The 15,514-nt window shown below is 41.7% G+C and overlaps 1 protein-coding gene across 1 annotated transcript; it reads right to left on the minus strand.

The window, feature by feature from the left end:
• Positions 1-5,066: 5,066 nt before the first annotated feature.
• On the minus strand, positions 5,067-14,001 carry CDK1 (cyclin dependent kinase 1). Its single transcript, XM_072129828.1, has 8 exons — positions 13,864-14,001; positions 12,527-12,586; positions 10,573-10,729; positions 9,676-9,799; positions 9,383-9,553; positions 7,646-7,809; positions 5,757-5,898; positions 5,067-5,370 (listed from the first exon to the last, which is right to left on the minus strand). The coding sequence occupies exons 2-8, from the start codon at positions 12,561-12,563 to the stop codon at positions 5,260-5,262; spliced, it is 906 nt and encodes a 301-aa protein (XP_071985929.1). The 5' UTR covers positions 12,564-12,586; positions 13,864-14,001; the 3' UTR covers positions 5,067-5,259.
• Between the last annotated feature and the right edge of the window lie 1,513 nt (positions 14,002-15,514).

Below are 15,514 nucleotides of genomic sequence, written 5' to 3' on the forward strand. Positions count from 1 at the left end.
ACTCCTTAGTGACCAGCCTGTTTTGGGCCAAGGTTTTCTTTTTGCAATTTTTTCACCTTCAAAAGTCATTAATCGTTGCAGACGAAGCCATTTTCTGTTTCTACGTCTCTATTCTTTATACCCATAATGTTATATTTTTACATATACAGGCGGTCCCCTACTTAAGAACACCCGACTTATAGACGACCTCTAGTTACAGACGGACCTCTGGATGTTGGTAATTTGCTGCACTTTAGTCCTAGGCTACAATAAATAGATATCAAAACAGTTAGCAAATGTGTCTGCAATTAAGATTTGTTAATGCTGATTCTATATCTAACATTTTTAAAATCCAATTGTCACAGAGACCAAAAAAAATTTGGCCGGAGCTACAATTATAAAATATACAGTTCCGACTTACATACAAATTCAACTTAAGAACAAACCTACAAAACCTATCCTGTACTTAATACCAACAAAAACATATGAGATCACACGTGATACTCCAAGTACCAAGATTAAATACAAAATATACACCTTTATTAATTCATATAGACAATCAAAAATTGGACATTAAAAACATACACATTAAAACCACAAAAACAAACAGCATGGTGGTGGTCAGTCTATTAACCATAGTAAACAATAAATACCACATCATAATAGTTTACAACATCAATCCATAAGTATGAAGATAAGGGCTACACCGGGCACAGAAAATATAAATTCAATATCAAGTCAGACACAAATGTCAAAGTGATATACCTGTGCCACAGACCAAATTAGCCCCAGACTAATTAATAGAGGTATAAGCAGTGACTCTTATGTATAAATACAATTCCATTATACCACAATTATGTGGGCTTTCTATGTATATCTCATACCATCATAGGAGCACCCTTTGTATGAATGTTTTGTTGCCCTGTTATGTATACCTGTAGCGATCTTCTATATATCCTGTTCCCACACTCCATGCCAGCACCTAAGATGGCGGGCGATGCGCATCTCTCCGGCGCATGCGCGGATTCCGGTGACGGACCCGGACTTCCGGTCAGCGATGACGCGCATGTATGCGCGTCACTCGCTCTCCGGAACTCGGGCCCGACTTCCGGTTGCGCGCCTGTGACCGGAGCGATGCGCCACTAACACACACCTGCCTCATTTATTATCTTAGGTAAGTGATTCTACTATTGGTTTAAACCGGTCAGCTGGCTATGAGTGTGAGGGTAGATATATCCTCCCCCCGCCTTGCCACAGCACACACCCCCTTGAGGAAGCGACGGCGAAACGTGCGTCGGGGTGCTGTGGTGGTGGTCTGGGGCTAATTTGGTCTGTGGCACAGGTATATCACTTTGACATTTGTGTCTGACTTGATATTGAATTTATATTTTCTGTGCCCGGTGTAGCCCTTATCTTCATACTTATGGATTGATGTTGTAAACTATTATGATGTGGTATTTATTGTTTACTATGGTTAATAGACTGACCACCACCATGCTGTTTGTTTTTGTGGTTTTAATGTGTATGTTTTTAATGTCCAATTTTTGATTGTCTATATGAATTAATAAAGGTGTATATTTTGTATTTAATCTTGGTACTTGGAGTATCACGTGTGATCTCATATGTTTTTGTTGGTATTTAGTGCTTGAATTTCATAGGGATCGGTTACCAGAGAAGTGGGCACACTTATTGGTATTTACTATCCTGTACTTAACCCGGGGACTGATTGCCTGTACAGAGTTGTACAAGGACTTGTTATCTGTGGGATAAACTGCCTAGGGACAGTCAGGTAAATGAAAGCGAATGCCAAGTAAGTGTTACCTACCAGACATAATTGTGACAGCTGTAAAGTTTGGTGGAGGAGGTACGATGCTCTAGAGTTTGACCCGGGCACCTTGTTTCAGAACGGACCTCACAAATGGTCTTCGGGATCAGTGGGCAGACGCATTTTAAAGAGGACCTGTTAACAGGTTTTATACCAATAAACCTGTGAAATCTCACCCGTTTTCCTGAGATGAGTCAAGTTTAGTGCTTGCAGGGAGAGTAACTTCAGATGCCCCTATCTGCTGTTTATAGTATCTAGAAACATGTTTTATGTGTCATCTTTCAGGCTTATGGCCTGTAACTCTGGTTCTGTATCTCACATAGTTAGAAATGTAAACTGTAGCTAAAGATCCAGTTGTTGCCTATTATTTGTATAACTGTCTATGTCCAGGTCTGTAGCTCAGAGAACCGTAAGCTTGATATTATCTGAAATATGAGATAACTATCTTTGGTATGATTCTTGTTTCTAGATACTATAGATCAGAAGACAGGGGTTTTGTAGTGACACTCTCCCTATAAAAACTAAACTTTAATCATTTCAAGCAAAAATAAGATAAAGAGAGTCAAATTTGCCTGACTTTGGGGGAGATTTTTTTAAATATGTAAACGGGATGGATCTCACATAAAATAGGGAATTCTAGAAAGGACATTTCATACCCAACCTGAGGGGGGTAAAATCTGGCAAGAGGTTCCCGTTAAATTCTGAGCAGCTATAAAAAAATAAGGGAAAGGAAGTGGGGGGGGGGGCAGGGGATGGACAAAAAAAAAAGAACTAAATGCCCAACTACCAGCTGAGACTGTCTCACTCCTGGGTCACATAAGATGGTAGCAGTGAGCTAAAGATTTTTCTTCTATACTCCAAGGGACATAATCGGGATTCTCATGCCCATCATACAATAAAACCAAATAATACACAGACCAAATTATTGTGATGCACCATTATCCAATATGAACGAGTAATTCTTATACATAGTCAGTTTTACAGAATGAGACAACAAGGCTTTGTTTACGGAGCTCTGACGTTCCCTCGTTGGAACATTTCACACTCTCAAGACCTGTTATTCCTTGTTATCCCATGTCAATTAGCATTGTGTCTCGTACAATACCTCTGTTATCCAAAACTGTGCACCTGCGTAGACATACAGCATATCATATCGAGAGACTATCAGGCCGGGGGTGAATTATCAGTAAAGACAGGGAACATATACAAGTGGGGATATCAGATCGTCCAACTGTGCTATTGTGTCTGTTCCTGTACTTCATGGATGCCCTCCAAACTTTCCTCCATTAATCGGATGATCATGTGAACATACCCTAAAGCTAAATCTTTTCTTGATAACACTGGTATTTCGTAAACGTCTTTTTGATGATATATTCCTGAGAATAATAGAATGAATAGTTGCCAAGGTTTGGTTTGCAGTCTAAGTTTCTGTCACATGATTAGTTAAAGACTTTACAGAATGAGGCTTTGTATTAAGAACAACGTTTTAATCGGAGGGGATTTAAGGACTCCAGGGCTGCCATCAGGGGGGGTCTAGTGTGACTGCGAACAGGGGGGGCCTGTTCAGCGGCTTGAATGCCGCTGAAGAAGACTCCTAAAATTGGCACAAAAACCCATCTGCCTTGTCTATTTGGTCCTCGTGTTTATATTTTGGTTGTCCCTGGATACGACCATAAACGCTTGACTATGGTCGGGCAGATTTCACTCTCAGGAATAGCTTCCAGGGGGCAGGTCAGGAGTCAGAGAGCACTTATTTAGCAGCGTGCGGTGGAGATAAACTCTACAGACAATAGTGATGGCAAGTCCATCTTTTTAGTGAGGTGGATCAGTAGGCTCCACTTACTAACAAGAGCAGGGAGTCTCAGACCATTCACCTACCCCTCTCCACACCACTTTTAACCTAATTTTATTGGATTAATAAGGGTCCCATAGTTTATTTGAAAGAGCCAGCTCTTAGAACCAGTTAGTTCGCAAAATGGCACATCACTAACAGATATGGTCTCACAGGGGAGGGGGCACATAGCTGACTGCTGTTTTAAAGTTGAGGTAGCAGAGCAGAGTGTCATTGTGTCTTCTATCCATCTCGTGTCTCTCATCTTTCTTTTATGGGCAAACCCAAGGGACAAAAGTCTACTTTCTGCCCTTTTCCAGATTTTATAAGGGACATTATATTCTTATGAATGGGGAAAAAAAACTTTCCTTTTCCTTTCACCTAAGCTCTGGAACATGATGTCCTGTCCTGAACCCATCTATAAAAAGTCACCGATTTTATTGGCTTAAAAAGGAGGTGGGTCAGGTTTAAGTGAGCCATCAACGCCATAAGGAACAAACCCTAGACAATCATACCATAGAGGTGCCCTTACTGGCTCTCTGCCCCCTTTGTTGTAACTCATGGTGGCAGGAACAGTAAACAGCACCAACTTGCTCACTGGGGAATCCTGTGGCTGGATTTAAGTGGAGCTACAGCAAATAGCTGTGTCAGGTCCCGCCTTTTAAATCTCCAACTCCCTCCAGCGCCCCAGACACATTGGATGCCAAGAGACTTTATTTCTGACAGAGAAGTTGTACTGGCATAGCATTCAGCTGCAGAAAGAAAAGGTTGGGCGCTGCCTCTATAAGGGAGCAAGCCACTGCGCACCCCTGGCCTAAAAAGCAGCATGGGGGTTGGGGCAGAGAAGCGGCAAACCAGCTTTGAAGAAAAGGCTGTAGAACTGAGGTAAGGCTCAACCGGGGGAAGCTGCAGCCACCTGGGTGAGATACAGAAACTACCCCCTCCACTCTAATGAGCGCTCACTAAATACCCCTTTAAGCCCTAGTGATGCAGAGACCCAAATCTCCCGTTATGATGTGGACCTAGTCACGAAAACTACTTGCCAGCAGTCGGCACAAGGGAGCATCAGCTTCCTCTCAATTAGACCAGACAAATCTACATCTCCAGAACAGGTGCTCACTGACATCAAATTTGATGTGTGGGACCCATAATAGTGCCGGTACATCTAGAATAGTAGAAACACATCTATACACACAAAATGTGTGGTATATACATTTAACAGATTGAGGATTTGGTTGAAACATGTATCCATGTAGAAATTAGACTTCCATTTGCACTCCATATAACATGTCCGTCCCAGTCTAATCTTCCATGTATAAAACTGGTCCGATTCTAGCCATAATTTGCAGACCGATCCAAGGTTTTTAACATGTGCCACTCAATGACTGAATGAAAGGTTGCTGGTTGGATGCTTAGAGAGCCAATAGTAAATCAGTGAATATACATCTTTATTAACGTGGTTGAGAGTTCCTCGGCTATTATTGTACATAGCACATAAGTAAATATTTACAAGACTTCACATGTAAGTACATTAACTGCAAAGTCTGCAGAGAAGACAAACAAATGACATCACACAGACAGTAAAAAAAGTGGCGATTCATAGAATTCGGAAAAGTGTCAGGATCTAACTTTTTTGATTGGCAGGAAGATTTGACTTATCCAAGTCATCAAAGTATGGATGCTGCAGGGCTTTCCTGGCAGAAATTCTCTTTGCAGGATCATAGATGAGCATTTTCTGTGGAGAGAAATAGGGGGGAAAAAAAAAAAAGTTTGTTCTATCCACACAGGAAAACAAAGAATCTGACATATTGATGCCAGGATCTTCACTGCAGAATAGAATCAAGTGTAAATATCCTTGTAACCGAGGATGTCACATTCCCATTATGTTATTAAGTGGACTATGGTTTATAAGCAACTACAGCTTTAAAAGGGGTTCTCCCAATGCTGATAGTTATATCAGATTGACAATTAAAGAGGACCTGTCACCCAAATTTTCGGCACTAGGAGCTGCTTACTAAGGTAAGCAGCTCTTAGTGCCGAAAATTTGGCTGACAGGTCCTCTAAGTAATGGCAGCCAAACTACTAGAACCTCACTCCTCGTGCCCCGTCCCAAATACTTACAGATAGCAATTCAAGCCCATCTTTGTCAATGTTCTTCACATTAGAGGCGAGGCTGCCAACTTTCCATTTAGGAAATGTATTTTTGTAGTCTTGCAAGGACTCAACTTCAGGCCAGACTTCATTATTTGGAGTACCCAGTACTCTATATAAAATAATGCAAACATCAGATTGTGATCATGACCCTTGTCATTACATTTAATAAGATACATAGCATTTCAGGATTAGTGCACCTACAACAGTTTGTCTGGATGACTGCAGGGAACCCTTCATTTTAAAGATAACAGATTTGCTTCAAGTACAGTCCCATCAGACTGTCAGCTACTTTATCTCTAGGCCGGTCAGTCACTGACAGTCCTGCATGATGTATGACAATACAAATACTGCTTTCATGTCAGAAATAAGTCACAAGCATCAATCTGCTATGCTCCTGCTGCTCTATAACATTCGCTATAGAGCACCATTCGGCAGTCAGGTGCCATGTCACACTTTATACCCCCTCCCCCAAGATGGCTAAAACAGGAGGCAACTTCATTACAGTGACCCTTTTTAAAGAAAGTATACAACTTCAGAAATGTATATAGGATATATGTTGAACCCACATTTGCCTTCCAACCCTTACATATTTTACAGAAATTCAAACAAAATGAAGGTTTCAATTTAGATTTCACTAATATTTATCATTAATACGTTCATTTAGGTGCAAAATTTAACCACAAACTGAATAAAAGTAGGAAATGCATCTACAAATATATTGTGCAGTTTTTTCTGAATAAGAGGACATACCAAATGTGGATGTCACCTGCCACATGGTGGGGCTGTGGAAGGGAAGGACCATTGAGCTTTGAAGGGTTTGTAGAACCTCTGAGGCTCACACGTGGGATTTTGGTTGCATTTTATAACGCAATCCAAAGGCTCCACACGTGATCGCACATTGAGGTAAGATTGCAATTGCTTTGCGTTTATTCAAACACAAATGTTACCAAAATACAAGTGGAAACTTTGGATTGCGTTTCCAAACTCAAAATGCCACGTGTGAACGTGGCCTCAGGTACCATAGACCCTTATCCCAGAGAATTTGTAAACTTATCACGTGGTATAGGGGGGCATTTTAACCCTTTGCCACCAATGGGCTTTTTCCAGTTTACTGTTCATCACTCCACTTAAAAAAAAATTAAATTAAAAAAAAAAAAAAATCTAAAACTTTTCTGTGAGGGCTTGATTTCTGCGTAGCAAGTTGTACTTCCTAGTGACAACAGTTTATATTCCATCCTTTGTACCGAGAAGTGGAAATATAATTCCAAAATGTGGTGATATTCACAAGCATCTGCATTTGCACCATTTTCTTATGGGCTCCGTTTTTAATTCTTTCACTGTACATTCCAAAGGGCATCTCCAATATATTATTTGGTTTTATTTTAACTATTGATCATGTGATCACTAGTTCATACTAATGCACTGCAATAACCATGTATTTCAGTGCATTAGAAGTGTCAGGTCAACAGGCAGCTACTCTGTCCAGCCAGGTTAATTAGGTCCCCGACTGCCTGGCAGTGAAGACTGCACCCCGTGATCGCAATGGAGGGTCCTGGGAGGAAGCCCCTCCCTCCGCTGGTACACAGATTCCACAACCACATAACAAACCATGGGATGTAACGGGTTAACAGCCAAATCAGGTCATTACAGGCACCTTACATCCTGGGACTAGTAAAGCATCCAGAGACCATCACCAGGTAACAGCGGGTTGAGAGGCCTGTGTAACTATGGGCTGTCTAAGTTGGGTGTCATTAAGTCAGGGACTGCCTGTACTCCATTTCATAGAAACTGGAAAAAAAAAAAAAACCTACACTTAGCTGCTATAGCAGACAAATACCTGCCAACATAATACACACCTGAATATTCTAAAAAGCTGGTCTATTTCCGAATCTCCATGAAAGAGGGGTTTCTTTGTTGCAATCTCTGCAAATATGGTTCCTATACTCCATACATCAACTGGTGTGGAATACCTTGCTGATCCCAACAGAACCTCTGGTGCCCTGTACCATAAGGTTACAACCTGTAGAAATTACAAATAAAATGCAGTATTAGATAAGATAGTTTAAGGCCCCTTCCACACTAGCGTTGCATTTCACGTCAGGGTGCAATGCGTGAAAAACTGTTTTTGGCTGGTTTTTGTTCCAGTTTTCCTTGCAGTCAGAGTTTTTCATGCGCGTGTTGTTCGCGTTTTTCACGCACGGTTTTTTAAGTCAATGGGAGACTCGAGCATTTTTTTGAAGGGACCATGGTTCGGGAATGAAATGTGTTATTTAATTGAAAAAGAATGTCTTCTGATAAGTGATCAGATGTATGCAAACATCTGCAATCTATTCTTCACTGTTCACGCGTATATTATCTCCCGACAAATAAGCAGATGTGCCGAACATCTGCAATCTATTCTTCACTGTGTTTTTCACTTAAATGATCCTGTGTTCACTGTTTTTAATCTATTCTTGATCTGGAGCAGGGGAAATACTCTTATTCATGTCACCTAGCAACCCATCCGTTTAAAATGCATTGCACTTGCAATGATTGCGAGAGCAATGCGTTTTTGATGCGTCTCCATAGACTTGGGGCGGGAAAAACGTGCATGAAACGCAAAAGTAGAGCATGCTGCGATTTTGACGCGTGTCAAAACAAACGCACGCGAAAAAAAGCACGCAAATGAGGAAAGGCCCATTGGAAACAATGGGACAGAGTGCAATGCAAGTTCTGAGCGTCAAAAGCACGCGCAGAACTCACTACTGTGGAAGGGGCCCAACATCAGTATTACCCCTCACTGTGAATATAATAATTTTTACATCGGTTTCCCTTTCATATAGCTGTATGAGGTCAGCTTTCTTTGTAAAGAAATTGTAATTCCTTGTCAGTGTTTAAAGGGGCAGTCTTTCATCAAATTGATATTGTTTGTGAAACACCAGCATAGGCTGTTGGCAGCACACAAGCCAGGTGCAGGAATCATGCTGCTGTCTTGTGCACTGTAGCCGACTGCCAGTGCAGTGGCAGGGAATAATACACTCTGTGGTGCCACTATGCACAGTGCTGGCAATACAATGATGTTATAGCGTCGCCAGACTCTTTACTGAAAAAAAAAAAAAAAAAAAAAAAAAAAAAAAAGGAATACCCAAGAGACCAGACAAGAGGAGCATTGTTTTTTTGCCATAAGGCGAAGACTGGAGCAGAATGAATGTAGGTACCAAGCATTGAGTAAAAGTGAGTTAAGTATACAGGTGCCACCCTCTAAAACTATTCCAATTTCTCATGTGGCCGCATGGGAAAAATTGCCCACTCCTGATAAAGTAAATTATCAATCGAGTTGTCTGGCAGATGTTCTATATAAGCCAATAAGCACAATAATATTTAGGAAGATCTTCCATTCCCCATGGAGTTACACGTATAAAAGGGCATCTTCCATTATTTACATTGAAAACAAAAATAATTAACATTTCCTTATAGCCATTTTTTTTGTCCCAGTTATAAAGGAAGCTCAAGTGCAGATTAATGCCCAGTTTATTTCCATGCGGGTACCTCTATTTACATCTGAATCCATAGGCCACTATAGTCTTATCTGGTCTTACATGCTCTTTGCTTACCTCATGGGTGTAAACACGGACAGGGATTCCAAATGCTCGGGCCAGTCCAAAATCAGCTAACTTGATTACTCCTGTACTGTCTATTAACATGTTCTGAGGCTTCAGATCTCTGTGCAAGACTCGTCTGGCATGACAAAACTCAATGGCTTGTAGGATCTGATACAAGTAGCTCTGTCAAACAAATTAAGAAAAAAAAAAAGTTGATCAGAAATCTGAAGCAGTGCAAAGCACTGTGGTTTAAGGTAAATAATATAGAAACATTGCAAAGCAAAAGTGATACATGTATGAATTACCTTTATAAGCACTGAGTCTAAGTATTGACCACTAGGGATGGAATCCAAATATTTCTTCAGATCCATGGACAGAAACTCAAAAATAAGATACAGTCGCGAATCTTGCATCAAAACGTCCAGAAGACTGAAGAAAGAAAGAAAGAAATTTCTCAAAACTCAAGTAAAAAAAATAAATAAAATAATCATGAACTGAAACACAGATGGGCAGCTTATTCATACAGCAGGACTTGAGTCTACAAATACCCTTTACCCCTTTCTAACCAGGCCTTCATGACTGGGGCAATTTTAGTGAATTTTGGACGTCTTGGTCTAAGGACCATAACTTTTTTTTTTTTTTATTTTACATTTTTTTTAAACTTGTCGTATTATTTTATTGGCAAATATTAATTTACTGTTATTTCAAAATTTTCTCTTTTCACTTTATATGTCCCCTCATAAGAGACCCTTGGGGAACATTTCAGTTTCTCTTCTTTCTATAAGAGCATCGGCTCATCTGCTTAACCCTTGCAGACCATCACATAGAAGCCATGTCTAGAGAGCATCGACAGCTGCTCCTGAATTCACTATGAAGAAATAAGGCATAAACAGTAATAAACTTCTCCATCGGGTCTCTAATAGCTGAAGCCCTAGTCCTGTTCGCAAAATCATTGCGGGAGCAAGAGAAACTGCAGCAACGTCAAAAGACATTGCTGCAGACTAAGGACCCGCACCATCTGACGTCTTTAGTCAATGGGTGGTCAGGTAGGAGTTAAACAGATGTGAATCGGCCCCAAAATGAATACATAGGTCCTGGTCTTACAGGTAGGAGCATTTGTTTTAAACTACCAGGTTCAGTATAGTATACAGGAAAGAAGAACACTTCCAAACGGGTGACTCCATTGGATAGGTGCTACTTACCAAACAATGTTTGGATGTTGAAGTTCTTTGAGAAGAGAGATTTCTCTGATGGCTGTACTGGGGACACCTTCATCTTCATTTTCCAATCTAATTTTCTTCATAGCAACAACCTGTCCCGTTGACTTGTGTCTCCCTTTGTACACAACCCCATAGGTACCTGAAAAAATAAGGTATAGTTACTGTAGGGGCACATGTATCAGTTTTTCGGATGTCACTTTTAAAGTTTCCTGAAGTTGGCCTACTAAATTATTGCAATGCATCGCAAGTTTTTTCCCTTTGTGATACATGTGATGAGTTGCCTGTTTAGGCTTATTTCTGCATCTGGGTCTTGCATGCTCTGTTTTACAATCTGTTAGGTGCAAGAATGGTGCAGAGCCCAAAAGTTGCACAAGTTGAACAAACATCTGGGCTACAAAAATAAATCTGCATTAAATCCATGAGAGAGCTAACCTTGGTACACTGCTTGATTCTTCATCTAAATAGTCGCAAACTGCAAAAAGTTGCACAAAAATATAATATATAGCTATAGGAGTATCACATGTCCCCCTAAGACTAGCATCTACATTTATCATGGGCTATAATGTTAGGGTTGTCCAGGAATATCACATTTGTGAGCCTCCAGATCCTCCTCGTTACTATGTGGAGTTTGTAAATTAAACCCATGCTCAGGGTTTGCACTGACCATACATACACATCAGATCACCAAAAGGAGACTTATCCAAAATGGAACTAGCCTGAGAATTGAGAACCATTTTGCTCCTATCCCGATTGACCACAGCCAAATTGACACCAGGCAAGTTCTCCAGGAATCCTGCAAGAGTTTTCTGCAGAAGATTTCAGTGGAATTGTGCTATTGTGACCATCTCGCCACTAAGACAGTACCAGCCGAGAAGCAATGAATTTGCCTGTGACACCACAAAGTTTTGTCCAAAGGGATGAAGGTAAAAAATATTTAAGAGGTTTTCCACCCGATTTACATCACAAATCTATAAGCCCATAGGATGATCATCGATATCCGACCAGTGAGACCGGTGACACACGTGCAGTTTGTTGTGGTTTTTTAATTGCATCCTTGAAAAAAATGCATCATATTTGCACACTGGCTTTTAGGTCAAAGTGTCTTAACTTGGCGTTTTCTCCCCTATGTTTTTGAAAATGCATGCCTTTGTGGTCTGCGTTTTGAAACGCATGGGATTACATGCACAAACACCAGGGAGAGGATCACTGCGTTTAACAAATTTCAAGAGACACAGCTGCCGGCAGTTACCGCACATCAAGCATTGTTTATAAAAACAAACATTTGAAAAACAAATGCGTAAAAGACACGCATTCAAAATCGCAGCAGAAATGCAACAAAAAACGCCACACGTGTCACCGGCCTGAGCTTATTCTGGAGTTGGCAGTGCTGGAAACTCCAACTGATCTTCATTCTGTGTAAAATCTGAGCTTCCATTCTATAATAGAAGCTGTCAGACATTGCTCTACATGTACCGGGCGTCTCCACCGATCATCTATTCCAAGTCACCAAGTTCTTTAAAACAGTTTTCCAGTTACAGCAAGTTATGTCATGCTCCAAAATCACACTAAATTCACACTGCCGTTACCCGCCATACCGTAGCACAGCGGGTACACAGCAGCGCGCGGGTAGAGTAGGAGCGCACAGCTGACCCCGCCACTCTCCATAGGGATGTATGGCGCACGGGAAAAGATAGGACATGTCTCCCGTAGGGCGCTGTGGGCCCATTGCCGTCTATGGGGGATGTATATCGGCTGTATGTACGTCCCCCATGTGGCAGTGTGAATGTAGCCTAAGGCTAACCTTAGCAGGACTGGGGACCTAAACTTTAGCACCAGGAGGACATGCTGCTTTAGGAGCCAAAGACCTGGTGACAGGTTACCTTTAACGCACCTATCATTCTACTGACTGCTAGGGAGAACTGAAGTTTATACTTACCCTCCCCGATTTTTTCGATTTTTGTATATTCATCCATTTCCACGGTTCTCTATATTGTCCCTAAAAATAAAAATATAAAACATGGGAAGAAGGCGGCACGAGAATGAAACCTGTAATCAGTTATTCTAAGCCAACATCTCAGGTATAATACTCCACTATTGAAGCCTCATGTGATCATTTACTGGTAGAACTGTCTGCATCAAAAGATCCTTCATTTATATGGACCTAAACACTTGGACATAGATCTGCTCATGTAGACATATAACCCAGCAGGGAACCTATGGAGGCGACAAATGTATACTCCCCATATATCTAGCATTCGTCCCTGTATAGACAGATACAATCGAGTGCCAATTCCCACCTTATAAAATCAGTCCCTTATATAACACAGAGGGGTGGCTTTGTATGCACGGACGTGGACTGCTCCCGTCAAAGGTGAGCATCTAGGACAGAACCAGGTCAGTACTGGACACAGTACAGAAATACAGGCGGTCCCCTACTTAAAGACACCCGACTTACAGGCGACCCCTAGTTACAGACAGACCCCTCTGCCCACTGTGACATCTGGGGAAACTCTCTGGATGTTACTATAGTCCTAGACTGCAATGATCAGCTGTAAGTCTAGAACTTCAATTAAAATTTTTTTTATACAGTTCCGACTTACATACAAATTCAACTTAAGAACAAACCTCCGGACCCTATCGTGTACGTAACCCGGGGACTGCCTGTACCATTTTATTTATCATTCCCTACCTGGCCTGCATCAAGTATGAGAAACCCCTTTAAAGGAGGTTCATCAAAAAATGAAAACATGGCCACCTTCCATCATAAACAGCTCCACACCTAGCCACAGGTTGTGTGTGGTACTGCAGTTCTACAGTCTATTCCTTGATGCTGACCTTTGATATAAGATGTGACCCACTAATTGAGATGAAACATCACAATTGCATCCGATCGCAGGCAATCCCTTTAATTAAAGGAGGATCAACTTAAAACCTACACACAGGAGAGGTCCTGAGCATCTGATCACAAGAATAGGGATCATTGGGGGTCACAGGCCACACTCACAGACATCTATATATAAATGCAATTACAGTACCAGGCACGGCCACACGAATAAGGGGGCACTGTGGGATACTCTCCCATAATCACTACTGTCAGCAGGGCCCCCCATTGACACTGCTGCTGGGGGACTACAAGTCCCAGCACACCCATTCACAGGACTCATCAGCAGCCGCAATCCCTCACATAAACGTTAGCGAACTACCAGAAAGTTCTAGAAGCTGCGAACCCCCGATAACAGCCGTTACACATCTACACCCCCATAACGACATTACCTCAGAGAACGGGCTCTTCCTACTGATACACGGGCAGCGAAGGATTGAAAGGATTTCAAACCGACCGCTCAAATATCCAGCAGCCTAAACCAATCAAGGCGCCGGTGGACTTTCGAAGCAACCAATCAGAAGCGGGCACTGATGACGGCGCGAAACGTGCAAAGAAGGGCGGCGAGGAAAAAAAGCTGCGGGAGGCGACGAGACAGCGCTTGCGTGCGGTAAAACTCTTGGTTATCGTCAAGCGGTAGGGCACGTTTTTAGCTTTGTTTATTTTTCTTTTACCTCAGGACGCGTTGTGTCTGGTTCAACATCAATATTTATATCGGAATCTATTCAAAATGGCCAAATGTACCACTCAATAGATCTCTGTGGTGAGATATGGAAGAATACAACGACAGACCGATGCAACATGTCATATATTGTACCCTCCCTCAACAACAAACAGCGCCACATCTGACCAATGGTAGTACGTGGTATTGCAACTATACTATTTAGTTCTATACAGCTGAGCTGCATTACCTGCCCCAACCATGGAAGAAGTCAGCACCTCTCATGATTTATCAGGTAGCTTTTGGATGGAAATACTATTGCAGAAGCAACATTGGTTGTTATATGCTTGAAGTTTGGCTTCAGTCTCTTTACAAGTTAATTCCAGCCCTAAAATATTTGCAGTAGAGAAAATTGCAAACAATGGGGCACATTTATCATATGTTGGGCAGAGAAGTCGAAATTCCAAGCATTGGATGGGAAATTGCAAATCAATGACAGCGTATCTGGTAATAAATGTGGCCCATTGCTTCTCCATAGTTACATCTATTTAGGGTGATGCCACACGTGGCGTTTTGAACCCGTTTCTGGTCCATTTTTAAGCAGTCCGTTATAAAACGCATCATTTTTTTTTGACAGGTTTTACCAATTATCTTAATTAAAACTGGTCAAAAACGGATGCGTTTTCAAAAAACGCTTGCGTTTTTGGACAGACTGCTCAAAAACGGGTTCAAAACACCATGTGTGGCATCACACCGGTGGCTCATTCCCGATGCGATGCGATTGGGCCGCGGCCCACCCCGGTGGGTGCAGACAAAGCGCTACGTGTGGCACCAGCCTAAAAAGCCAGTATGCAAAACTGATGCATTTTACAAGGATGAAAAAAATGCAGCAAAACCGCCACGTGTGTCACCGGCCTTAAGTGTGATGCCACACATGGCGCTTTTGGTCCGTTTTTAGTCCGTTTTTCCCAATTATCTTAATAGATAAACAGGTTGTAAGCAGCCAATTGCATGGTAAACTGCCAAAAACGGACTGAAAACGGGTATTTAAAAGCAGACCAAAAACGCCATGTGTGGCATCACCCTAAATGCATCCAAAACCTAAGGGTGAAGACACACATGGCGTTTTTGGGCCGTTTTTGGGCCGTTTTTACTAAGTGCGTTTTCAGATCGTTAAAAACGCATGCGTTAAAAAACGCATCCGTTTTTTGAAAACGCATGCGTTTTTGTCCGTTTTTCCGAAATTGCGCAATGAAAAACGGACAAAAACGCATGCGTTTTTAAAAAACGGATGCGTTTTTTAACGCATGCGTTTTTAACGATCTGAAAACGCACTTAGTAAAAACGGCCCAAAAACGGCCCAAAAACGCCATGTGTGTCTT

The sequence above is a fragment of the Engystomops pustulosus genome, chromosome 11 (genome assembly GCF_040894005.1).
Source record: "Engystomops pustulosus chromosome 11, aEngPut4.maternal, whole genome shotgun sequence".
Taxonomy (NCBI): Eukaryota; Metazoa; Chordata; class Amphibia; order Anura; family Leptodactylidae; genus Engystomops; species Engystomops pustulosus.